This window comes from Oryctolagus cuniculus, chromosome 17, assembly GCF_051225735.1.
Source record: "Oryctolagus cuniculus isolate XC-2025 breed Fujian yellow rabbit chromosome 17, ASM5122573v1, whole genome shotgun sequence".
Classification (NCBI taxonomy): Eukaryota; Metazoa; Chordata; class Mammalia; order Lagomorpha; family Leporidae; genus Oryctolagus; species Oryctolagus cuniculus.
The window spans coordinates 15337221-15365186 of NC_142883.1; the positions used below are offsets into that span (position 1 = coordinate 15337221).

Sequence of the window (27966 nt, forward strand, 5' to 3'; positions counted from 1 at the left end):
AAACACATGATGGCAACAAGACTGTCATTCTGGTTGATCTGAGCAGGGAGCCTGCAATGACACTGCTTGTTACTGCCTAGGCAAGAAGCCACTCTGCTGTTTTTGCATCCTTGATTCATAAAACCAACATTCTGATTGCTAAAAAGTCCATTTTTCTAAAATCTGCAAGATGGTTTCTAACTGGATTGATTTAAAAATCCCTCTAGATTCCCAGTCTGGATTTACCTGATTTTAAAGATCCTTTTCTTAGGAAAATGTGCAGCTCCAAGCATTAAGAAGTTGATGCTGAGTTTGTATTTTAACTGACTTCTGTTGTTTGTGTGTTTCCCTGATAGACTCTCATTCTTACACAAAGCACTGACGACAGCTGTTACAAGCAAACATTTCCTGCTTCCCACATCCCTCCAATTCATTGCCAATCTCATGCTAAGACATCAAGGATGATTATAGACACACTATTCTGATCATTTCTGCCATTTAACTGCAAATCCATGAGGGTCTTCTAACTGCTTTAAACACACAGGCTTAAAAACAAATATACAACAATAATTTATATTTTGAAGACAGTAACATATTTAGTTCAAATTTTTCATTTTTTAAAATTTTAATTTAAAGATATATGAACATCTCAAATGTATGTTCTGACAAATGAGCTACTCCAGGAAAAACCCAAGACTTAATGCTGCAAAATGCCCAAACTAATTCTTAATTATTTTAATTAAAAATTTTTACACTTTGAGCAAACAGTATTGTCCTCATATGTGTAACATAGAGCTTTTAATTGGTACGTCTAACTATACACTTTAAAATCTTTGTTACTAAAAATACACAGATGAATCTATTTGACCAATATATTCATAATACTTAAACTTCTATTTTAGTACACTTAATAAAATATGACTTGAACATTTCATTATATATATTCCATTCATTATACAGGAGTTAAACTCTCAGAAAAAATTTAATAATTAACCTATACATTCTCCATGCAAGTTAGAGTTATGTAGGAAGGTACTTCAAAAAGTTCGTGAAAAATGGAATTGAAAGAACAAGTTTATTTTTGTGCAAAAATTTTTGAAATACATGCATAGTTTTTTCATAACACACATTCTCACATATTACCAAAACAAAGCTTTTAATCTCTTTTTAAAACCCCCCTAAAAGCTTTATGTCTTTTCCATTTTTTTAAACCACTGGTCTTAGTCGTATTAAATAAAATAAACAGGTTTGCTCCTTAAGAGTTCAATCTACAGCAGCCTAAAGGATTTTAAGTAATCCTCGACAATTTCCTGGTCATGTCAGAAGATGTGATCCTATGAGATGCCAAGGAACGCAGGGGAAAAAAAAGTTTCCTTTCCTGAAGTGGAGATGTCTGTCACATGGCAAACACCATTTAAAGAGTTATTTCCCAGGTTTTAAGAAGTGATACAAAGGGGAGCTGGTGTTGTGGATAGTGGGTAGAGCTGCTGCTTGTGATACCAGCATTCCATGTGGGTGTTGGTTCAGGTCTGAGCTGCTCCACTTCCCATCCAGCTCTTTGTGGATGAGCCTGCGGAGGCAGCGGAGGATGGCTCAAGTGCCTGGGCCTCTGCAACCCACCTGGGAGCTCAGAAGGAGGCTCCTGACTCCTGGCTTCACACTGGCCCAGCTCTGGCTGTTGCAGCCATTTGAGGAGTAGGTCAGTGGTTGAAAGCAGTCTCTACTCTCTTTCTCTCCCTCTCTTTGTAACTTTGACTTTCAAATAAATAAATATTTTAAAAGTGATGCAAATGACACTTTTCACATCATTATTTGGTCTCTAAGAAATCATACTATTCATATTGAGATTAAGTTTCAAAAAGAAGGGAAATTTAAAAGTTAGATTTGAAGAAGGCTTTTTATTACCGAGATGCATCAATCCCCACTACTTGCTCAAGTGTTCATATGCTTAGAGCAACTAAGTAAGTATAAATATGCAAGACTTTCCTCCCTAGTTTGAATTGATTTCATACTGGAAATCCACAATTCTTCCTGATCATCAAAGATATTTAAGTATTTGATCTTTCCCAGTTTGGGGACCATTTGTATGCACATACTAGAAAGGAGAGGAAAATATTTATATGTAGAGCTAAAATAAGAAAACACAGGATTCCCCTGAGCTCAAAAATTTAATTTAAAAATGATTTAGATCTATAAAATCATTTAAGTTTCCAGAGGTTGTTGTTTTATCAAATATTTACATATATTACAAAGAGAAATTCCCTGTGGAAACAATTTTATTTCTCTACATTCTAGAAATACTTTCAACATACAATCTATTAAATTTTGAAAATGATTGAGTCATTTGGCTTATACTTTACTTTCCTCTCAGTGAACATCCTGGAACTGTGGTTTCCAGGTACAGAAAACAACCTAATATAAACTATTCTGTGACTTGTGACTTGCCTTGTAGGCAATGGTAGGTTTGTTTGTGTTATATATATATTTTGACAGGCAGAGTTAGACAGTGAGAGAGAGACAGAGAGAAAGGTCTTCCTTCCGTTGGTTCACCCCACAAATGGCCACTACGACCGGCGTGCTGCACCAATCCGAAGCCAGGAGCCAGGTGCTTCCTCCTGGTCTCCCATGCGGGTGCAGGGCCCAAGCACTTGGGCCATCCTCCACTGCCTTCCTGGGCCACAGCAGAGAGCTGGACTGGAAGAGGAGCAACTGGGACTAGAACCTGGAATGCTGGCGCTGCAGGCAGAGGATTAGCCTAGTGAGCTGAGGTGCCAGCTTGTTTGTGGTACATTTAACACTGACAAGAAATAAATTCTCTAATAAAGTACTGAGTTCAACACAATCAAAACTCTTAAGCTTTCTTCCTTCAATCAATTCTATACAGTTACTTTTCTAAACTAGAAATCTGGGGGTGGGTGTTGTGGTACAGAGGGTGAAGCCGCCACTCAGGTCACCCACATCCCATACTGGAGTGCTGGTTCAAGTCCTGGATCCTCTGCTTCTGATCCAGTTTCCTATTAATGCATCATGAGAGGGAGCAGATGATGGCTCAAGTGCTTAGGCCCTTGCCACCCACATAAAAGACCTGGATGGAGCTGCAGGCTCCTGGTTTTGGCCTGGCCCAGCCCTGGCTGTTGGAAGCATTTGAGGAGTGAACCATCAGATGGAAGATCTCTTTCTCTCTCTCTGTTGCTCTTTCAAATAAAAATAAAGGAGGGGCCCACATTGTGGTGTAGTGGGTAAAGCTGCTGCCTGTGATGCTGGCATCCCATATGGGTGCTCGTTTAAGTCCTGGTTGCTCCACTTCTGATTCAGTCCTTGCTTGCACCTGGGGAAGCAGTGTATGATGCCCCATTGCTTGTGCCCCTGCACCCACATGAGAGACCCAGAAGTCCTGGCTCCTGGCTTTGGCCTAGCCTAGCCCTGGTTGTTGCAGCCATCTGGGTAGTGAACCAGGAGATGGAAGATCTTGTGGCCATTTAGAGAGTGAATCAGTAGATGGAAGATCTCTCTCTCTCTCTTTGTAAAGAGTTACAAATAAATAAATAAATCTTTTTTTTTTTTAATTAAAGAAGTACCTATCATTTGAAATATGGTTTGTTTTTAAATTTACAAAACAGGCAACATATTGTTAGGCAAAGAATACATTCTTACATTTTATGGGTTCTAAGATTTTAGTTTAAAATTTAGAATTTCATCTTACAAGAACTGACATTCTGGCTACTTATGTAAAATGTTTTAAATTTTGGTCAATTCTTAGGAAACTGATAACCAGTTTGTGCCTTTTTCAGGTTTCTAACCTACTATATCTCATTATGTGTTTTTTGTTAACTGTCATTAGCAACTTTACTACATATAAGCATCAACAACAATGAGGATATAATTGTATTTCATAATGCTTATTCATCCGAACAGTGATTGGAGCATAGCAAATATTAAGGTATGACTTTCAGGGACAATGACATAAGGATTGTTATGTATTGTTGTTATCTGTAACACAGTACAGGACTTTTCACCCTGCAATTGCAGAATACACATTCTTCTCCTCAGTATATGGAACTTTCTCTAGGATAGGCTATATGCTAGGCCATAAAGCAAGTCTCAGCAAGTTAATAAAAATCGAAATCATACCATGCATCTTCTCTGACCACAATGGAATGAAGCTGGAAATCAACAATTCAAGAATCTCTAGATCATATGCAAACACATGGAGACTGAACAACATGTTCCTGAATGAACAGTGGTCACAGAAGAAATCAAGAGAAAAATAAAAAAATTTCTGGAAACAAATGAAGATGACAACACAACATATCAAAACTTCTGGATACAGCAAGAGCAGTGTTAAGAGGGAATTTTATGGCAATTGGTGCCTACATGAAAAAAGTGGAAAGGTACTAAATAAATGACCTATCAACGCATCTCAAGGACCTAGAAAACAACAAAAAAATCAAACTCAAAATTAATAGGAGGAAAGAAATAATTAAAATTACAGAAGAAATAAATAAAACTGAAACCAAGAAAACAATACAAAAAATCAGTGAAATTAATATCTATTTTTTTGGAAAAATAAACAAAATTGATGCACCATTGGCCCAACTAACTAAACAAAAGAAGTAGAAGACCCAAATAAATAAAATCAGAGTTGAAAAAGGAAATGTGGGGCCAGTGGTGCAGCATAGCAGGTAAGGACATTGCCTGTAGTGCTGGCATCCCATATGGGTGCCAGTTCAGATCTGGCTGCTCCACTTCTGATCCGGCTCTCTGCTGTGGCCTGGGAAAGCAGTGGAGGATGGTCCAAGTCCTTGGGCCCCTACACATGTGTAGGAGACCCGGAAAAGGCTCCTGGCTCCTGGCTTCAGATGGGTGCAGTCTGGCCATTGTAGCAGTTGGGGAGTGAACTAGCAGAGGGAGGATCTCTCTTTCTCTCTGCCTCTCCTCTCTCTGTGTAACTCTTTCAAATAAATAAATTAATTAAAAAAATATATATAAAAGAAAAATGAAATGTGACAATACATATTACAAAAATAAAAAGAACCACAGATTATGATTTTGGAAGAAATAACATACTGAGATAGTAACAATAAAGCCCTATATCGTCTTGTGGTTGGCTTATATTACCATTGCCTGTAGATACTGCTTTCTCTAAATGAAGGCCTTTGGTTTTCTGGTGTTTTTTTTTTTTTTTTTTTTTTTTTTTTTTTTTTTTTTTGGTAATCTGTTATATGAGAATATACTGTATGACAGAATGAAAAATAATTACCATTAGATTTCTTAACTACAGAACTTTTGCTTAAACAACATTACTTTTGCTTAAAGCTGATTTCACAGATTGGTTGGTTAATGTATAAATTTATTAATTAGTTCACTTAACAGAGCATCTATTCAAATATTCACAGTTCCTAATCTTCAAGAAGTTCATATTTATTAGTTGGACCAACATGTATACATAAAAAAGGCATTCACTATACAAAGCAAATTGATGCCAACAAAGGAAGAACACATACACTGTACTAGGAGAGAATATGAGGAAACACTTGTGGCTGGTACAGGAAGGGGATGATGATCGGGGAAGGCTTCTTGAAGAAGCGGGTACTGGAGTTCAGCCTGGAAAGATGGCTAAGCATTAGATGGGCGGTTTGATAGTTGCCTCATGGCTTATTACTGTCTGGTGGTCAGTTACATGTAGTCCTGTTGGTTTTTGAGCCTAATAACAAAATACTCCATTAACCAAGCCTTGATTGTTCCATTCTCCCTTCCCATGGTCTGGTATTACACTGAAGGTACAAGTACTACAAAGGAGAGAGTGCTTGGCTAATACAAAGGTAGAACAGTTTTGGGCTATGTGTGGGGTCAAGGGAATCCTGAGAAAGGGATAAGTAGGTTTTATCCAAATGAGAAAGTTTTCGATTAACTTACAGAAAAAATTTCTAAGGGATACACATAAAATATAATGGGAAGCAATAAGGAATAAGAGGGTAGTACAGATTGTTAACAGAACGCCAATAAGAAAGTGTTTGAGACTCATAGCCTTGAATTAACAGCTTAAGGAGAATGTTACACTCATTAAAGCAAAACTTATATTTCTGTCTCCCACTAAGTGCCCAGTGCCTCTACCAAATCAAAGAGCAAGAATTTTCTTAGAAATCTTTGATTAGGAAGTAAACTAGGGGGGCCCGGCGCTGTGGCATAGTGGGTAAAGCAACTGCCTGCAGTGGCAGCACCCCATATGGGCACCAGTTCTAGTCCCGGCTGCTCCATTTCCAACCTAGCTCTCTGCTATGGCCTGGGAATGCAGTAGAAGATGGCCCAAGTGCTTGGACCCCTGCACTCATGTGAAAGACCCAGAAGAAGCTCCTGGTTCCTGGCTTCAGATTGGTGCAGCTCTAGCCATTGCAGCCAATTGGGGAGTGAACCAGTGGATGGAAGACCTCTTTCTCTCTCCACCTCTCCTCTCTCTGTGTAACTCTTTCAAATAAATAAATAAATTCTTTTTTTTTAAAACAAAGGAAGTAACTGAGGATATATTATTAAAGTTGGTGGCTATATTTCCCCATTTACATAGGAGTTATATACTTTTCTTCAGAAATATTCAGTTGCCTGGTACTTTTCATAAGTTATAGCAATATACAATTTTGACATGACATGGTAGTTGGGAAACAACATATTCAGAAGGACTTGGGAGAAAAATTTTCCTTTAACTATAAAGAAGCAAAGAATCTTTAAAAAAATCTACAAGCAAATCTTCTGAAGTTAAAATGAACTAGTCCCTTCATAACCATAGCTTATGGCAGATGCTGATGGTTTCCATAGGTCAGACCAAAAATTAACATTTTAAAGTAGGTAGGAAAGGGAAATGGGAATGGTCAGAAGCATCACATTGTCATCTGTATAACAAATAATCACGCCTGGGAAATAAGAGAGCCAGACTTCAGTGTTTTACTCTCCTGCATCAGTGACGTCAATCTAAAGGGATTCATCAGGAAAGTAAGAAAGAGAAACGTAACTTCTATTTTGTAGTGTGGACAAAGTCCAGACAGTGACATATTTTAAAACTGTCAGAATGTCCATTTCTGCAAAAAAAAAAAAAAAAAAAAATCCTGGTTTAAAAACATACCTTGACATCATTACTTAGAAGTGCTATTAAAGTGCTAAAGAATAACAATGCCATATTTCAGCCACTTAGCCTTCAGTATCATTACTTCATATCTGAGTTTACTAGTGGATGTTTGAATTACTCTTTTTATTTATTTTTATTGACAGGAGAGAGGGAGAGAGTGAGAGTGAGAGAGTGTGAGAGAGAGAATCTTCCTTTTGCTAGTTCACTTCCCACAAGCCTGTAACATCCAAGACTGGGACAGGCCAAAGCTAGCAGCCTGGGACTCAATTCAGATCTCACGTGAGGGTGGCAGGGACCAACTTACCTGAACCATCACTCACTGCATCCCAGGGTGCACATTTGCCAGAGGGAGGATTGGGAATGAAGTGGGAACTGGAATCCAGGCATTTGGATATAGGATGCTGTTATCTCAACTGCTAAGGCAAATGCAGACTCCTACCTTATTCTTTAGAAATATAGGCACTTGGTGATTATTTTGTAGGATGGCCAAGAAACTGTGAAGATACTGAACTCATGGAATAAGGGAGCTGAATTCCTGCCTGACTACCACTCTTCAAATTGTGGATGATGACTTCGATAATAAAAATTGTAGTGAAATATGTTTCCATTTAATAATGTTTTTAAAAATTATGCTTTCTTTTTAAAAACATTTATTTATTTATTTGAAAGGCAAAGTTATAAAGAGAAAGATCTTCTATCCACTGATTCACGACCCAAATGGCCACAAAGACCAAGGCTGGGCCAGGCTGAAGTCAGGATCCAGGAACCTCATCAGGGTTTCCCACGTGGTTACAGAGGCCCAGCACTTGGACCATCTTCTGCTGCTTTACTAGGCGCATTAGCAGGGAGCTGGATCAGAAGTGCAGCAGCTGGGACTTGAACTGGCACCCATATGGGATACCAGCATGTAAGGCAGCAGCTTAACCCACTATGCCACAGTGCTGGCCCCCAAACTAAAGTTTTCTAAAAACTTAAAACCTCAAACTAAAATAATTTCAAACATTTATGATGTGAGTAAAAAGATTTTCATTAATTTGGGCTATTTCATAGGCTCTGTTTCTGATTTAATGTATGATGTGTGTTTTTTGTATATTTTGGAAGCACTAAACAATCACTTAAGGAACGTGAACCTTCCCACAGGTTGAAAAACATATACACAGATATATTTCCCAAACATAAGATAATTGAGTCAAAGATGATGAAAGAAAAACTTACATAATGTTAGAACAGGATTTAGTTTCATTTCAATATACACCCCAATAAAAAGAAACAAACTTACCTGCTACTGAATTTGGCCGTGGCATAAGATACAAAGGTATAGACTGTACTGACTGAGATAAAACTGTTTCCAAATTCCTCTCTGGGATCTTATTCAGGCTATAGGTAGAAGCAGTCATATTTTCATCTACTCGATACAAACAGGAGTCCATGCTAGATTTTTGAGACTGCCATGGTTTTAGGTTTCCTCCAGATCCTAATTCTTTACTGCTTTCCCCAACATACTTCGTGCGTTCCACATTTTCAGAATAGCTTGTCAATGTAGCTGGAAAAAAAAGAGTGAAATAAATTCTTAAAAATTCAAAAGTAATGTTTTCAATTATTGAAATTCAACTAGACAATTAGCAAATTGGTAGCATTATTTTTAAAAATTACTGATAACCAAGTCACATCTATTTTGAAATTAAAATAACAAAAATATAACTATCTCTTACATATATTTACTTTAGCAATTCTATTTATTTTGTTTGTTTGTTTGTTTTGACAGGCAGAGTTAGACAGTGAGAGAGAGAGGCAGAGAGAAAGGTCTTCCTTCCGTTGGTTCACCCCCCAAATGGCCGCTACAGCCCGTGCTGCGCTGATCTGAAGCCAGTAGCCAGGTGCCTCCCCCTGGTCTTCCATGCGGGTGCAGGGCCCTAGCACTTGGGCCATCCTCCACTGCCTTCCTGGGCCACAGCAGAGAGCTGGACTGGAAGAGGAGCAACCGGGACAGAATCTGACGCCCCAACTGGGACTAGAACCCGGGGTGCCGGCGCCGCAGGTGGAGAATTAGCTTAGTGAGCCATGGCACCGGCCAGCAATTCTATTTAAATGAATTAAACAGAGTCACATATCAGGGATATACGTTCTAGAGCTAGGCCCGATCAATGCCAAAATTTTAAGAATTTCATTAAAAGAGAATCTGTATAATTTTTATGGATTTCTGAAGAACTCCAGAGGTCCCCAAAAGATCTCTATATTCTTTTTATCCTATTCTTTCCCCCATTTAAATGTATTTCCTGGCTGTTTATATGAACAAAGAATTATAATAAAATATATGGTTATAAAGTAGAAATTAGTCTAGGAGAAAGAACCCGCCTAAATAAGGAAGCAATACAGGACCTTGTTGCATAGCTCCTCTATATAGCTCTAACCCTATCTGAGGAAAAAATTTGTGGAAAAATGAAATTAGAAGATATGTGAAATTTCCATGAATTTCTGAAGACCCCTTGTATACAAAAGTCCACTAATTAAGTAAAAAAACAAAAGTTCATCTGGAATTTTATCTAAGCCTACCAGGAAAATTTTCAACAACCTCAGAAATGACATCATTAAAAATATTAAAATTTGGATTATAAACATTCTTAGCAACAATTATAAATGAAGAAAAAGAAAGATGTCATCTTGGAAGGATAATGTTCAAGTATTAGCTCAGTCCCTCTTCTTTTTTTTTAGATTTATTTATTTACTTGAAAGTCAGCGTTACATGAGAGAGAAGGAGAGGCAGAGAGAGAGAGAGAGAGAGAGAGAGAGAGAGATATCTTCTATCTGTTTGTTCACCCCCCTATTGGCTGCAACAGTAGGAGCTGCACCGATCTGAAGCCAGCAGCCAGGAGCCTCTTCCAGGTCTCCCATGTGGGTGCAGGAGCCCAAGGACTTGAGCCATCCTCCACTGCTTTCCCAGGCCATAACAGAGAGCTGGATCAGAAGTGGAGCAACCCGGTCTTGAACTGGCGCCCATATGAGATGCCCGCACTGCAGGAAGCGGCTTTACCTGCTATGCCACAGCACCGCCCCCCAGTCTCTCTTCTTACATATCAAATGTGCCTATTCTTTCCAAAAGACTTAAGCTCATTAGATAATTTCCACAACTGTTTTGAATGAGATTCTGTCGCTACAAATTTAGATGGAGTTGATGATTTTATAGTAATAAGGAAAGAAGATAAATTACAAAGGAAAATCTGGGTTTTTCCTTAAGAAAGAAAAGCTATTTTTTTTTGTCATACAAGGTAAAGGCTATGGAGAAAGAAACCTAAGTGACCTAGAAAAAGGTGGAGAAATAAAAAAAGAATAAATTTTATAAATTTAACTTTAAGAATTAAAATACAAGAGGGCACATGATTTGGACCTCACATGAAAAAGGAAATCAGATATGTCATAAAGCATCTCTGGGGATCTTGTAAGATGCTGGAAGCAAAGTTCTCATTTTTATTATCCTTAATGTCCAGTTGTAGAAGTCAGAAGAAACTGAAAGCTGATCCCATTTTTGGAGGCAGCTAAGCTAGCACACAGAAAGCAGGGAGAATTATGTACTACATTTTATCAAGTTTTGGGGGCAAAAAACCGACAAACAGGGCCGGTACCGTGGCTCACTAGGCTAATCCTCCGCCTGTGGCGCCAGCACACCGGGTTCTAGTCCCGGTCGGGGCGCCAGATTCTGTCCTGGTTGCCCCTGTTCCAGGCCAGCTCTCTGCTGTGACCTGGGAGTGCAGTGGAGGATGACCCAAGTCCTTGGGCCCTGCACCCGCATGGGAGACCAGGAGAAGCACCTGGCTCCTGGCTTCGGATCAGCGCGGTGCACCGGCCGCAGTGCACCAGCCGCAGCGCACCAGCCACGGTGCACCAGCCACGGCGGCCATTGGAGGGTGAACCAACGGCAAAGGAAGACCTTTCTTTCTGTCTGTCTCTCTCTCTCTCTCACTGTCCACTCTGCCTGTAAAAAACAACAACAACAACTACAAACAAAACCAAACACCCATCAAGGTAGGGTGGAAAATCTGAAAAAAAGTAAATCTGTTTCTGATACTTAGAGAATTTTCCACAGGAAGAACATACAGAGCAAATGAGAATAAACTGGGAACTTGAACTACAGAGACCTAACATCCACAGAGTTAACACTTTTTAGACAAAGGGTAAATAAATTACACCTCAGAAAAGCTCAGATACATACTCCTTCTTTTCTATTGCATTATAAGCTTTAATTATGCTATTACTCAGCATGTTTATCTATCACTTTATAAATTTTAAATTGTGTAAAAACACATTATTCCATTTGATCATCAATACAATACTCTAAAAGCAGGACTGGTGTTACTATCCTCCTTACATAGAAGAAGGAACCAATGGAAAGATTAGGTTTCATGATCACTGTTAAATCAATAGCAAGGGATCTTCAAGGAAAATAATTATTTAGGGTCTTAATCATTTACTACCTATTTTGCTATTCAACTCTTTTGTAGATGTATTTTGTTCCTTAGGTAGATTATACATTTCTGAAGAGTACAGACTGTACTTTCAGGTTTTTTTTTTATATTTAATTTTTTTTCAACTTTTAGTGCTAGCTCTATCATGCCCACATGATAAAAGGAGAGCCATAACAATTCAGGGTACGCAAGCTAAAGACCTGTTACTATCTATAATAATCATTGAAAACTGGTGAGCAGTGAACACTCAGGTGATCTGAAGGGAAAATGTAAGCAATATGAAATAGAAGAGCGGAAAAATAAATATGCTCCCTCTTCAGTGCATTTTTTCTAACACTTAAACTAAAATATTTTTATGAAGGATAAAAATGTATATGTTATCTGGGAAATATGTTAAAAAACTCTTCCTTTCACAAAAACAAAACACAACCCTGAGAAGATATTTTAGAGACAAATAACTAGAAGTTGGGGTAGAATTTGGGGTTGCAGTTGGGGTTGGTTACTGACGTAAGTTTAATAATTGGCTCCCTGTAAACAAAAAACAAAATTCTAATTTTTAGGGTATAATTTTGATCTCCAAGGTATAAAGCATGCTTGGTGGCTGATTTCAAACTACCCTTGATTTAACAACTGAATCACAAAATTACAGAAACCTTAACAAGTGGTTTTTGCAGGTACTAACTGGCTATAAAGCACAACACTGAATGGAGTTGATATGGGCTAGGCAGGGAGTTAGTAAACACAGGAAGTGAGAGACTTCCAGCAGTCTGACAGCCATAGTCCTGCACCCTCATACCTCACCTTCTCTGTCCCGATACAATAGTCTCAACACATCCATTTCCCATAGGTACCTAAATTGCAGTTTCTCCATCATGTATAAGACACCATGATGACCCTGTATATTCTGAACTCCACAAGCAGAGGCTATGAAACCTTATCAGAGATCACTGAGAACACTGAAGCCCTTCCCATACTCCTTAATATTTGTATATTCAATTAGGGCACCAACGCCTACCCATTAAAGGGGCAATGGGTGGTGGCAGACCTCCCTTCTCTTTTCATGAATGGACACTGCCTGTACTCTTGAACATATACTATCACTTTAAATAAATCCTTTTTCCATTCTTGTACTTTATCTATGTCTCTGCTTTGAATTTGTTTCTCACACTGAGACAAGAACTTGGAATAAATCCAGTTGGGGACTACTGTATCCCATGACAGAATGATGGAGAGGAGACATGGTTCAGATTAGACAGGAACTCTGAACCATATTTAAGCGACTGGGCTTTATTCTAATCTTAGTTTATCCTAAAGGCATTGAGGAACATGATTAATTTTTTGAGAGACATGATTAAATCTTCATTAAAAAATACTACTTTGGTTTCAGTGAAATCAATTGCAGCAAAGTATTTTCAACCATTTTTTTTAATTTATTTGACAGAGTTAGACAGTGAAAGAGAGAGATAGAGAGAAAGGTCTCCCTTCAGATAGAGTTAGACAGTGAGAGAGAGACAGAAAGGTCTTCCTTCCATTGGTTCAACCCCCAAATGGCTGCCACAGCTGGAGCTAGGCTGATGTGAAGCCAGGAGCCAGGTGCCTCAGCCCAGTCTCCCATGCAGGGGCCCAAGCACCTGGGCCATTCTTCACTGCCCTCCCAGGCCACAGCAGAGAGCTGGACTGGAAGAGGAGAGATTGAGACTAGAACCCGGTGCCCATATGGGATGCCAGCACTGCAGGGGGAGGATTAACCAAGTGAGCCATGGTGCCGGCCTCTCAACCATTTTTCTTTTTTTTGACAGGCAGAGTGGACAGTGAGAGAGAGAGATAGACAGAAAGGTCTTCCTTTTGCTGTTGGTTCACCCTCCAATGGCCGCCGCAGCCGGTGCGATGCGGCTGGCGCACGCGCTGATCCGATGGTGGGAGCCAGGTGCTTCTCCTGGTCTCCCATGGGGTGCAGGGCCCAAGCACTTGGGCCATCCTCCACTGCACTCCCGGGCCACAGCAGAGAGCTGGCCTGGAAGAGGGGCAACTGGGACAGAATCCGGCGCCCCGACAGGGACTAGAACCCGGTGTGCCGGTGCCGCAAGGCGGAGGATTAGCCTAGTGAGCCGCGGCGCCGGCTCAACCATTTTTTTTTAATGCCACAGAGTCCCTACATTTCTCTGGTGGTACCTAAGAAGACACTTTATAGAATCATTTTTTAAGAATATTTATTTATTTGGAGGGGGAAGGGGGAAGGGGGGAGGGGGGAGGCGAGGGGAGGGGAGGGGAGGGGAGGGGAGGGGAGTGTGTGTGTGTCAGTCTTCCATCCACTGGTTCACTCCCTAAATGGCTGCAATGGCCAGGCTGAAGCCAGAAGCCAGGATCTCCCATGTGGGTGCAGGGGCCCAGTGACTTGGGTCATCTTCCATTGCTTTCCCAAGCACATTAGCAGGGAGGTGGCCTGGAAGTGGAGCAGCCAGGACTTGAATCAGTGCCCATATGGGATGTTGGCACTACAGCCAGTGCCTTTACTTGCCATGCCACAGTTCTGGCCCCAGAATAAAATTTTTAAACCCATGAAATAAAATACAAAAGACTATACGAAAAACTAATTATATTGAAACACAGTATTCAAAATGATAAAAAATAAATTTGTGACAAAAACATGTGAGTTTCCTTTAAATATGAAACTATAAGATCAAGTGGCAGTCTACCATAATTTCAAGATTAGGATAACTGTGATAATTTTTAATATTCATAACAAGTAACATGAAAATATCTAGGATTTTAATGTTGAGAAAGTCAGAGGTATTGCTAGTACTCCTTTCATTTCTTACCTACATTCAAAATAAAAATATACTCTAAATTCCAAATAGAGGTTAAAGAAAATAGAGATGTAATGTCTTAAAAAATATTAATCTGTAGGGCAGAGTAAGAGACACACACAGAGATATCTTCTAGCCACTAGCTCACACCCAGCACAGGTATCCATCCAGGAGCCAGGAGCCAGGAACTGCATCTAAGTGTCCCAGGTGGGTCGCAGGAACTCGGGTACTTGGACATCAGTACTGCTTCCCTGGTGCATTAGCAGGAAGCTGGACTGTAAGTGAGTAGGCAGGACTCAAAAAACAGGCATTCTGATGCGGGATGCAGACATCCCAAGTGGAGGCTTAACCCGCTGCCTCATAGCAACCTATAATCTTTTTTAACTACCTGCATTTGTAGATTTTTTTTAATCAAAGGATCACCTGATAGAAGGCAAAGAGACCAGATAGGTTTTGCAGCAATACAAGTTAGAAGCATTGGAATGTACTAGGAGATAGCAAAGGAGATGGAAAAGAATGTATGGATGGCTTTGGGAGATATTTAAGATGGAGACTGAATCAGATCTGATAATTTGATTGGAAGTGAAGAATGAGGTAAAAATACAATCTGCAAGGGAAAATGGATAGTTGGCAGTATCAATTAGGGAACATAGAAAGAAAACCAGGATTAAGATAACTTTAGATAAAGAAATATGTAGGATTTGAAGTATTTGTGGGACATTCAAATTAATATGAACAGTAGATAGCTAGACTACTAAACTGAAGCTCAGGATAAGCACAGGACTAAGAGATCGTGAATGTGTTAGCATATTGTCTTAGGAGGCGCTGATGGTATCCTAAGAAGTTTGCAGAATGAGAGGAGAGCAATGCCTACAAATGAAATCTGTTCAAACATAACCAGGCACAGCAAGAACAGCCTGCAAAAGAACCTGAGAAGGAATAAGCAGAGAGAGAAGGAAAACCAGGCAAGTGTAAAAAAATCAGGGAGTTTTTTCAAAAAGGAAACAATGTGCTATATTTCAAGAAAGTCCAAATATAATAAAAACTAAAAATTGTTATTGACTCTTTATATGGAGGTGATCTGGTAAAGAATATTTTGGATATCATAGTGGAGGCAACAATTGGAATGCCAGTGGTTGCAGAGAGAGGGCAATGGAGCTGAGGAAAGGTATGGGCAATTTTTTCAATAAATTGGTAAAGGGAAAGAGGGAGATGCTAGGGAGGTGAAAGAAGACTCGACCATGTTTTAGTGCCAAATAAGTGCAATAAAGCAGAGATAGAGAGATAGAGAAGAGAGAGGAGGTATTCATTGGAAGGATTCCCTAAAGCTTGATGAGAGCCTGTAGTGCATTAGGTGGGAAATGATCAGCTCTAAATTCTTGGCAAGGTACTGAGAAATGAGTCAGGAGGCTCAGGGAGATGGGGATCAGAAGGGAATACGAGACCAACGGCTCCATCGGCTTTCCAGGTCCCCGGGAGGCTCACAGGATACTTTCACTAAGGCAATAAGAAGTGTACTGGTAGTGATGGGAATACTGGTATCTTTGAGAAGTGAGATAGTGACTAGGTTGTTTAGGAGATGTTGAGTGGTTGTATAGGAGATGTTGCCATAGATGTAGACTCTTTAATCTCAGTGAGGATGTGCAGACCAGCTGGCAGCATGTAATTCTCAGATGCAAAGAGGATTCATTTTCATAAAGAACAAGGCTGAAAGGGTAACCAGGGTGCTTTGATGAAAAGCTATTGGCGACAGTAAAACAAAACAAAACAAAAAACCAGTTCTTGTTTCCAGATCTAAATTAGTTGATAGACCAGAGCTCACTGACTGGAAAGGAAGTTGGAGCTTGTTGAGGAAGGGCTCCACAATGCTACTACCGTAAAATATTTCAAATTCTTATCCAAAGAAAATTACATCTATCTGTGAGGTTAACCCTGTGTGTGTATGTATATGTGTAACTTAGGTTAAATTCATGTAGCACAAAATTACCCACTTTAAAGTGAACAAATTCAACAGTAGCTAGTATATTCATAGTACTGTGTAACTATCACATCTATCAAGTTTGAAAATAAAACTCCATATCCATTAAGCGGTTACTGTCCATCCCTCCACAACTCCAATCAATGACTAATCTGCATTTATCTCTAGGGGTTTACTTACTCTATTTCTTATAAGTGTAATACATAATATGCAACCTTCTGTCACTGGCTGTTTTTCAGCCAACATTTTTTTTTAAACATAATGTTTTAGAGTTCATCAATGTTATAGCAGGTATCACAACATCATTTCTACCTTTGTTTGCTTTTCTTTTTTGCTTTTCCAGTTTTATGTATATGCTACAATTTGTTTATCTATTCCCATCCACCTACAGATGGGCATTTGGGTTGTTTCACCTTTTGGCTATTTGTGAATACTGCTGTTATGGACACTCAAGTATAAGTATTTATCTGAAGACAAATTTTCACTTTATTTTAGTAATACCATTGTGGAATTACTGTATCATGTGGCATGCATGTAAATTTTAGTCAGCTTTACTAATGAATAATCTATATACAACAAAATTTGCCAACCTTATATGCAAAATGAAAATTTGACAATTATTTCCAGTATGTAACTCTCAACTTTGCCTCATACCAAAAGATCCCTCTGACTATCTACAATATATCCTCCTCTTTCCCTCCTGACCAGATCTTGGCAACCAATGATTTGCTTTCTATTACTACTGTTTTGTCTTTCCTAGAATTTCATACAAATTGAATGATAAGGTACATAGTCTTCTGTTTCCAGCTTCTTTCAGTTAGTCAAATGCTTTCAACATTATCCATGAAGTTGTATTACCAGTAGTCCATCTTTTTTAAATGGATGTTTCATAGTCTATTCATTTACTAACTGGTGTACATTTGGGTTGTTTCAAGTTTTCAGCTGCTATGGTCTGAATATTTGTTCTCCTAGGATTCATATATTGAAATCCCAACCCTCAAGGTGATAGTATTAGGAGGTGGGACATTTAGGAAGTGATATGGCTATGAATGAGATTAGGATCCTTATAAATGAGGCCCCTAAAAGTTTTCTCTCTCTTTTTGAAAAGATTTATTTATTTTATATCTTGCCATTTTACAAAACTCTTTTATGAGTTTCAAGAGTCTCTTAGTGGAGTCTTCTGGTTTTCCTATATATAGAATCATGTCATTTGCAAATACAGGTAATTTGATTTCCTCCTTTCCAATTTGTATCCTTTTGATTTCTTTTCTTGCCTAATGGCTGTGGCTAAAACATCCAGGACCATATTGAATAGGAATTGTGAAAGCAGGAGAGAGGGAGGGAGGGAGGGAGAGGGAGAGAGAGAGAGAGAGAGAGAGAGAGAATGAATGAATGAATCTCCTCCACCTTCTGGTTTACTTTACAAATGCCCACAACAGCAAGGGCTGGGTAGGCAGAAGCCACGAGCTAGGAACTCAATTGGAACCCATGTGAGTGGTAGGGACCTAGCTTCTTGAGCCATCATCTGCTGCCATATAGGAGCATGTTAAAAGGAAGCTGGAAAAGATAGCATTTTAGGCACTGCAACCAAAGCATCCTGGAAAGGTATGCATGGGTCCCAAGGACATCTTAACTACTGAACCAAATGCCTGTCCTGAGTTTCTGGTGGACATTTTCATTGACCACATCTTTGAAAGACTGCATTTAGACCTCCCCTCTCTGGAAAGAACTGAGAGCATCATATTCCAAAATGTCAAAATGGGTACTACTGGATCTATGTGGTATAAAGGTTGGAATTTATTTGGTTTGGGATTTGCTAGGGTCTGAATGTGTTTCCCTCAATTCATGTGCTGAAGTTGGATGCCTAATGTGACAATACTGAAGGCCTCTGAAAAGTGATTATGTAATAAGGATGCAGCCTTCATGAATGAGATTAGTGCCCTCATAAAAGAGGCCCATGGAAGCTTGTTGGCATTTTCTACCACATGAGGACACTTGGAAAGCAGCATTTGTGAAGAACAGGCCTATACCAGACACTAGATCTGCTGGCACCTTGTTCCTGACAGTCTCAGTCTCCAGAACTGTGTGTAATAAATTTATGTTGTTTATAACTTACTCACTCCAAGGTATTTTTGTTGTAACAGCCTGAACAGACTAAGGCAGCACCCTAAATAAGCCAACTGCCTGTTCTTACTTGCCAGTGACCTTAACCATAGTTTGAACTATTCCTTGAGTTACAGGTAGGTTTGTGCTATTAATGCCCCTGCTTCAGAATAAGGGTTTGGCTATACTAGACACTTCTAATCCTTTGTGTTGATCACAGACACAAGTCTACCAATGCCTTATCTAATGCCAATGTTGTATCCTTTCTATCCTCTGCCCTTCAGTTTCACTGTTGCCACAGAGGCATGAAATGCAGTAGGGCTACTAGAGCTGTGCAACAGAAGAAGGGGGGTAGATACTATCCATTGGGGCTAACTTTGACCAACAGGAGACGAGAACGGGTGGATAAATCTGTGGATTCTCCCATTTAATGTTCAGAGATACTGGTCTACTGAAGACTACAGAAGGTCCAAATAACTACCTCTTCCACTTTTCTTTGCTCTTTCTCCTTTCCCGTTTTACTCTTGCTTCCTTGGTTTGCACTTGCATCCTTGGTTTGACACTCCCTTACTAAAGTGTTAGCACCAAAGCCTTCCTCTTAGGTTCTGTGTGCTAAGGAGCATGTGCTAAGGCAATCTTGTTGGTGAAAATGTTGGGAACCTTGGCTAAACTATTTCTAAAGCTAATTCAAAAATTCAAGTAATGTAAAGTTAGTGTATTGTTTCAAATTGTGCCCAAACTACCCATTTTACCTAAAAAATTCATTTCATATATTCAGTTTTTTAATCATGAATGGTCAAATAGTTCATAAACTTTTTGCAATGAACCATAATGTTGCACCTTCCTCAACAAAATTTTTATGCATTTCACAGCATGTTTTATTTGTTAAAATTTATTTATTTATCTTTTGCCAGGCAGAGTGGACAGTGAGAGAGAGACAGACAGACAGAAAGGTCTTCCTTCTGTGGGTTCACCCCCCAAATGGCTGCCACGGCTGGCGCACCACACTGATCCGAAGCCAGGAGCCAGGTGCTTCTCCTGGTCTCCCATGTGGGTGCAGGGCCCAAGCACTTGGGCCATCCTCCACTGCACTCCCGGGCCACAGCAGAGAGCTGGCCTGGAAGAGGAGCAACTGGGACAGAATCCGGCGCCCCGACTGGGACTAGAACCCAGTGTGCCAGCGCTGCAGGCGGAGGATTAGCCTAGTGAGCTATGGCGCCGGCCTGTTAAAATTTATTTTTAAAGATTTTATTTTACTTATTTGAAAGGCTGAGTTACAGAGAGAGGGTGAGACAGAGAGACAGAGAGACAGAGAGACAGAGAGACAGAGAGAGAGAGAGAGAGAGAGAGAGAGGTCTTCCATCTGCTGCCTCACTCCCCTAATGGCTGCAACAGCTGAGGTTGGACCAGGTTGAAGTCAGGAGCCAGGAGCCAGGAGCTTCTTTCGGGTCTCCCACATGGGTGCAGTGACCCAAGCATTTGGGCCGTATTCTGATGTTTTCTCAGGTGCGTTAGTAGGGGGATGGATCCAAAGTGGAATAGCCAGGACTCAAACTGGAGCCTATATGGGATGCTGGTGCTATAGGCAGTGGCTTAAGCCACTACACAACACTGGCACATAGCATGTTTTATAATCATATTTTTTTTTTTTTTTTGGACAGGCAGAGTTAGACAGTGAGAGAGAGAGAGACAGACAGAAAGGTCTTCCTTCTGTGGGTTCACCCCCCAAATGGCTGCCACGGCAGGCGCACCACACTGATCCGAAGCCAGGAGCCAGGTGCTTCTCCTGGTCTCCCATTCGGGTGCAGGGCCCAAGGACTTGGGCCATCCTCCACTTCCTTCCTGGGCCACAGCAGAGACCTGGACTGGAAGAGGAGCAACTGGGACAGAATCCGGCACCCCGAACGGGACTAGAACCTGGTGTGCCAGCGCCCCAGGCGGAGAATTAGCCTAGTAAGCCAAGGCGCCGGCCTATAATCATAATTTTAAACTTTGTACAATGTTTGGTTACAGGTGTATATTATGTATGCATGTTTATGTCTCTTGTGTGTTTTCTTTTTAAACAGATGTACACTTATTCTAGTTTCTGGAAACTGTCTCATTAAAACATACACATTTTTTCTTTCAGTAAAACCTAAATAAAATATAATTTCATTTGGTGTAAAGATGTGGTACTTCATCTGGCTTTGTAATTTTTATCTAGAAGGTTGGAGTTCACACAGCTGCTAGGGTTACTACTGTGAAAGCTAGAGAACAGAAACTAATGTTTCCCAGAATACTTTTCTACATGTAAAATGTCTGTTATTTAATCTCTTGCATTTGTGTATTTTTTTAAAGATTTATTTATTTATTTATTTGAAAGTCAGAGTTACTCACAGAGAGAAAGGGAGAGGGAGGGAGAAGGGGAGGGAGGGGTGTCTTCGATCTGCTGATTCACTCCCAACTGGCCACAATGGCCGGAGCTGCAGCAATAGGAACCAAGGAGCCAGGAGCTTCTTCTGGATCTCCCAATTGGGTTCAGGGGCCCAATGACTTGGACCATCTTCCACTGCTTTCCCAGGCCATTGCAGAGAGTTGGATCTGAAGTGGCACAGCCAGGACTTGAACCGGCATCCATATGGGATGCCGGCACTGCAGGTGGGGCACTGCCAGCCCCAACATTTGTGTATTTTTGATGCTGTTGTTGTGTATGAACAGAAATTTATCGTTAGGTTTCATGTTGGAGTTAAATAAGATTTACTTGACTCTCTCTGTGTGGTCTTACAACCTGCTATAAGAAATACTTCTCCTTTTACAGATAACCCATGAGCAAATTCAGTAGGTTCCAAACTCTGGAACATTCCTATTTTTAAACATCTGTGAAGTCAGTAATGGATTTTTCTATTTTTAATATTTCTAAACTTATAAATAATTAAATGTTTACCAGAGACCAACTAAATTAGCTGTAAATTAGCTGGAATTATATTAAGGGTAACAATACTAGATGCCTCATTTTGAACAGAAACTTTGGCAGAGGTAATTTATATTTTATAAATTTAAAATGAGAAATAAACTCTCATGAATAGAGTGGTGATGACAAAGTTTTTAAGACATGAGATCTATTAAAGTAGTCTTGGATTAGTGGTGGAAAGTTTTGGGAATCAGTTAATTTGAAACACAAAGACAAAATTATTCAGTGGCCTATGCATCCTATTTTATTACTTAAGTACTAAATTTTATAGTAAGTTTTTTTAGCCATGTTATTAAATACTTTTTGAAAGGATTAATGTATCAGCTTTATTGAATGCTCGATGGTCCAGGATCACTGAGGTACAGAAAGTTGAAAACAGATAACTCATCCAAGATAGCAGAAGGAAAATTCTCTGAATAACCATTCCCATTTAGGAATTTATGATGCTTTTCACAGATTTGAGTCACCAAACCATCCAGGAAATTTTTATTGCGAAACGAGTATGTGTCAGGATACAGTGATTAAGACAAGTGCTAGGGCCGGCGCTGTGGCTAACTAAGCTAATCCTCCGCCTGTGGTGCTGGCACCCCGGGTTCTAGTCCCAGTTGGTGGGCTGGATTCTGTCCCGGTTGCCTCTCTTCCGGTCCAGCTCTCTTTTGTGGCCCTGGAAGGCAGTGGAGGATGGCCCAACTGCTTGGGCCCTGCACCTGCAAGGGAGACCAGAAGGAAGCCCCTGGCTCCTGGCTCCTGGCTTCGGATTGGTGCAGTGCGCCGGCCGTAGCGGCCATTTGGGGGGTTGAACCAACGGAAGGAAGACCTTTCTGTCTCTCTCTCTCACTGTCTAACTCTGCCTGTCAAAAAAAAAAAAAAAAAAAAAAAAAAAAAAAAAAAAAAAAGTGCTAAATCCTTGAACCCAGAAGGGCAATTCTGTGGCAAAAGAGACCATATATAGAAAAACTGAAGAATCACAAAACAACATGCTATTCAAGTATTTTTCACATTTTAAAATTGGTTTATATTTTTAAAAACTGATAGTAATAAATATCTTGACTCACTAATATACTTTTGTTGATGACTAAATTTTTAATGCTGGATAATAGTCTTATGTCATATGTTCTGAGACAGAATTATTGGGATTATGAAACACTGTAATAGTTAGGATCACTATTTTTGAAATCTGAGTCTTAGTTTTGTCTCTTCATGTGACCCAGGACCTCCCCTTTTATAAAAAAATTAAAAAGCATAGGGGTGAAGTGGGACACACAGACACACGTAGCCACACCCCTCCCTTTTGCTAGTTCACACACAGGCAGACGTAATTCGCATTTACTGGTTCACTCTCCAAATGCCTGCAACCTGGGGGCAAACTGAGGCTGGATTCAGGAGTCTGGAATTCAACACAGATCTTTCACATGGGTGTCAGGGATATAGCTACTTGAGCCATCACTGTGGCTTCCATGTGCACTGGTGGGAAGCTGGAGTTAGGAGCTAGAGCTGATCATCGAACCCAGGTCCTCCAGTGTGGAATGCAGGCATCTTAACTCCTAGGGTAAAAGCCTGTTTCCTATTTTAAGTCTTAGTTTTCTAAGTCTAAGAAAGATTATTATTCTATTATATAAGATGAGTTATTTTACAGCTAGTTAGGCCAACCCTATTTATTTCCAGGGATTCATACAAATCTTGTGCCGATTCTTGTCCAAGATATTTGCTGTTTAAAGTCTGAAAATCCCTGGATTGCATCCAGGACTAATTTGTTCAAAACTCACACTTGGTGGAATTACATGGGTAGCCTTGCTTGGGTACGTGACTATAGCGGTACCAGAATCCTCATAGGAAATCTTTTGAAAGCTCTCTTGAAACAAAGATTCTTTGCATCAAATTTGGTAGCTTATACTCTAAGGGACAGAGAGCATACCACTAAGTGATTAGGAAGGGACCCTGGGGAGCTGAACCTGGAGGGCGGCACGTCCTCTGTGCTGACCTCTATTCTCTTTTCTGTGCCGCTGTATCCTTACTGAAAGCTTTTAATATACATTTTCTGTGGAGTGTTATGCATCCTTTCAAAGATCTGATGATGTGAAATCTTTACAAATATCTTCGAATAAGATTATTATAAAGATTAAATAGGAGATCGGGACCAAGATGGCAGAATATAGAGGGAGTTTACTGCTACAGTCTAGGAGAAGCTCAGTCTCAGGGAAGAGAAAAAATGGTGGTATGGTTCTCTCTACCAGATAGAGAGGGCAGGTGCCATTTTGGATATAAGTAACAGATGAGCCAGCTTGTGTCCACACGCCAGGCAACTAGCCAAGTGGAGGCCTCTGAGTCTGGCTGGGAGAACTAACAGGGGGCTGCGTGTTCATGACTGTGGGAGGCTTGTGTGCCAGGACTGTGAAAACACCATGGCTACTTAGGAGGGCTCAGGGTGTGGCTGGGATTTAGGGCAGTCACTGTGGGAGGCTCCACATGCTCTGGGTTCCTTGTTTTCCTGGTGAGAGTCATTTCAGCAGAATCAGTGCTTACACTGAAGACTGCACAGATACTTTGTGTGGTTCTTATGGCAGCATGGATGAATATTACACCCACTCGGGCTAGCACCAAGGTCCTAGTCTCCTTTGAGGAGAGGAAATGAGCATGAGACGACAACAACAGAGCAGAACAAACCTCCCCTGTGGTAAAAAAAGAGGAGATTTATCAAGCCCAACCTGGGTGTTACCTTGGATACTCCCTTCACCCTAGGGCAACTAACACAGCTCCCTGGCCATACCCACCACATGCCTCTAGGTATTCACTTAAAAATAGACACTCCACTAAGCCACAGAGATGTAGCCCAAAGATAAAAGCCATCACATGGAAAAACAAAACAAAATAAAAAAAGAAACCAATGAGTACCTCCAAAAATGCCAAATAAATGCATCAATTCAAGAAACAAGACTAGGTAAGACAACTTGATACCCCCAAGAGGATACAAAACTTTTAATACTAGAATATGAAAATGAAGAGTTTGAAGAAATGCCAAAAATGGAATTCAAAAAATTGATCATAGGATTACTTTGAAGTAATCAGAAGCAAATGCATAAGCTACTGAAATCTGTACATGACATGAAAGAAAACTTCTCCCATGAAATGGAGATCTTAAAGAGAAATAAAAATGAAATATTGGAAATGATGAATTAAATAAAACAAATTAAAAATGTGATATATGAATCCCTGGAAATAAGTAGGGTTGATCTGCCCATTGCTGAAAATGGGGTATTGAAGTCCCCCATTACTATTGTATTGAAGTCTATGTCTCCCTTTAGATCCCTTAACATTTATTTTGAATAGCCAGGTACCCTGTAATTAAGTTTATATACGTTTATAATAGTTACATCTTCCTGTTGAAATGATCTCTTAATCATTACCTACTGCCCTTTTTTGTCTCTTTTATACTTTTTGTGTTAAAGTCTATTTTGTCTGATATTAGGATGGCTACATCAGCTCTTTTTTGGTTTCTGTTGGCATGGAATATCTTTATCCATCCTTTCACTTTCAGTGTACATGCATCTTTTTTGGTGAGATATGTTTCTTGTAGGCAACAAATAGATGGGTTTTGTTTTTTTTAATCCATTCTGCCAGTCTATTACTTTAAACCCCAGAGTTGAGGCCATTTACATTCAAGGTGCCCATTTATAAGTAACGACTTTGCCCTGCCATTTTTACCTAAATATTTATATTTTTTACTTTGAATTTCCTTTGTACTTTTATTGGGAGAATTTCTGCCTTCACCTTCTTTCATAGTGATGACCATGTTTCTATGTTTCTAAATGTAGCACATCCTTAAGTATCTTTTGTAGGGCTGAATGGGTGGTGACAAATTCTTTCAATTTCTGTTTGTTATGGAATGTCTTTACTTTACCTTCACTCATAAATGACAGCTTTGCAGGGTATAGTATTCTGGCTTGACAGTTTTTTTTTTTTTTTCTCTTAAAACTTGAAATATATCTTTCCATTCTATCCTAGCCTGTAGGGTTTCTTATGAGAAGTCTGCTGTCAGTCTAATTGGAGATCCTCTGAAAGTAATCTGGCATTTCTCTAAGCATATTTGAAAATCTTTATGTTTTACTATGGTGAGTTTGATTACAATGTATTGTGGTAAAGACCTTTTCTGGTCATTTCTATTAGGAGTTCTATGTGCTTCCTGTATTTGCATGTCCCTTTCTTTCTCCTAATTAGGAAAGTTTTCTGTTATTATTTCACTAAAAAGGCCTTCTAATCCCTTTTCTCTTTTCATGCCTTCAGCAACTCCTATAATCTGTATGCTGGGTTTTTTGATAGTAACCTGTAGATTCCCAACAGTATTTTTTAATTTTCTAATTTATTCTTTTTGTTTTTGGTTTGACTCTGTAATTTCTTGTCTTTGTCTTCTAAGTTCGATATTCTTTCTTCTGCTTCACAGATTCTGTTGTTAAGGCTTTCCACTATGTTTTTTATTTGTTCTGTTGAATTCTTTTTATTTCTCCTTAAGATCTCAATTTCATGGGAGGAATTTTGCTTCATTTCCTGTACGGGATTTCATTAATTCATGTATTTGCTTCTGATTTCTTCTCTGTAATCTTATGATCAATTTTTTGAATTCCATTTCTTGTATTCCTTCAATCTCCTCGTCTTCACAATCTAGTATTGAAGTGTTATGTTCTTTTGGGGGCATCATATTGTTTTCCTTATGCTTATTTCTTGAATTGGTGCATGTGTTGTTTGGCATTTGTGGTGATACTCATTGGTTTCTTTTTTCTTTTTTTCTTTTGCTGTGGCGCTTTTTATCTTTGTACTATGACTCAGTAGACACAGGGAGAGTCTGCTTTCAGTGAATATCTAGAGGCTTGTAGTGGGTGTGCTAGGGGAGCTCTGTTCAGTTTTCCATGGTGAGGGGTGTGTCTAAGGTGACACACCCAGGTCTGGAATGGTAAATCTCTCTTTTTTTAAAAAAAAAAAAAAAAACGGAAAAGTTTATTCTGCTCACTTGAGCTCCTCTCCTGAAAGGAGATCAGTGCCTTATCACTAGCCCCAGTGGGTATAATATTCATCTGTTCTTCCCCAAGGACCACACAAAGGATCTGTGCAATCCTCAGTATTAAGTTCAGATTCCTCAGCAATGTTCCTCACCAGGTAACCAGGAATCCCTGACTGTGTGGAGCCTCCCACAGTGACTGCCCAAACTCCCAGCTACTCTGTCAATCCTCCCACAATGCCTCATTTTTTTTCATAGTCCCAGCACAGAAGTTTCCCCAGTTTTGAGCTCCCAGCCCCCTGTTAGCTCTCCTAACCAGAGTCAGGAGTCTCGACTTGGTTGGTTGGTGAACACAGACACTAGCTTGCGCACTGTTACGTATTGCCAAAATGTTGAGTACTGTTTGTTGCGGGACACCTTTGTAAAGTGATCAGTGAGAGAGAATTGTGCCCCTCCTTTTGCTTTTTTTTTTCTCCTCTTGTATGGCAAGTACACTATCCCCTCAAGGGCTCCAAGCCCAGCTCTCTTTAGGCTATGCTTGCAGCTTTAGCACCAGTGTCTTGGGCTGCTGTTGTCTGCTCTCACCTCACTTTCCAACGGTGTTGTGTAGGCTTTCAGCTGCTGGAGTCCTGAGCTGTGGGTCTCCACACCCTCTGAGTAGGTGCACCATGTCCTTCTAATTTGCATGGAGTTTCCTCTGCCATTTTCTCCCTAACTTTCCCTGAGACTGCACTCTCTCTACTTTTTTTTATAGAGCAGTAAGCTCCCTCCCTACTCTGCCTTCTTGGAACCTATAAATAGGATTCTATAGATTTTGGCATGCTGCAAGAGTGACATACTTAGGCATATGCATGAACGGTTAAAATTCTGACACCTATAATTATAAAACATACTGGTTCAGGGCCAGCACTGTAGCATAGTGGGTAAAGCTGCCACCTGCAGTCCCAGTATCCCATATGGGCATCAGTTTGAGCCCCAGCTGCTCTACTTCTGATCCAGCTTTCTGCTGTGGCCTGGGAAGGCAGTGGAAGATGGTCCAAGTCTTTAGGTCCCTGCACCCACGTGGGAGACCCGGAAGAAGCTCCTGGCTCTTGGTTTCGGACCAGGACATCTCTGACTGTTATGGCCAATTGAGGAGTGAACCAGTGCATGGAAGACCTCTCTCTCTCTCTCTGCCCCTCCTTCTCTGTGTAACTCTGACTTTCAAATAAATAAATAAATCTTTAAAAAAACATACTGCCTCAAACCAAGTCACACAGAACTGACAGATACATAAAAGAGTTTCAAATTAATAATTAAAAATAAACATATTTAATAACTTTTGTGCTTTTTGCTAATGGGGCATAATTAAATATAGACCACAAATAAACAATAGGCTATCTTGGAAGAATTGTTTGAAATCATCTAAGTAATAATTTGGAAAAGTAGATTTTTCCACACAATCCTCCTCCAATTGTTCCCTACTCCTAACTGAATACTTAGTAGGGGTGGTAAAATAATTTTACCTTTTGGAGTCCACAGAGAAGTGCAGTCACAAATAACTTTTAACCTCCTCTGTTTTCATAAAACTCTCTATCCATAT

At 39.9% G+C, this 27966-nt stretch overlaps 1 protein-coding gene across 23 annotated transcripts in view; it reads right to left on the reverse strand.

The window, feature by feature from the left end:
* Window positions 1-27966, reverse strand: part of TANC2 (tetratricopeptide repeat, ankyrin repeat and coiled-coil containing 2) — a 439275-nt gene that overhangs the window by 155100 nt on the left and 256209 nt on the right. For all 23 annotated transcript variants that reach the window (XR_007911352.3, XM_051825098.3, XM_051825097.3 and 20 more), the window contains one exon: window positions 8376-8639. Coding sequence is in view for 22 of the 23 variants with exons in the window: in XM_051825098.3 (XP_051681058.1) it covers window positions 8376-8639 (264 nt within the window). In the remaining variant the exon portion in view is untranslated. The remainder of the gene's footprint in view (window positions 1-8375; window positions 8640-27966) is intronic.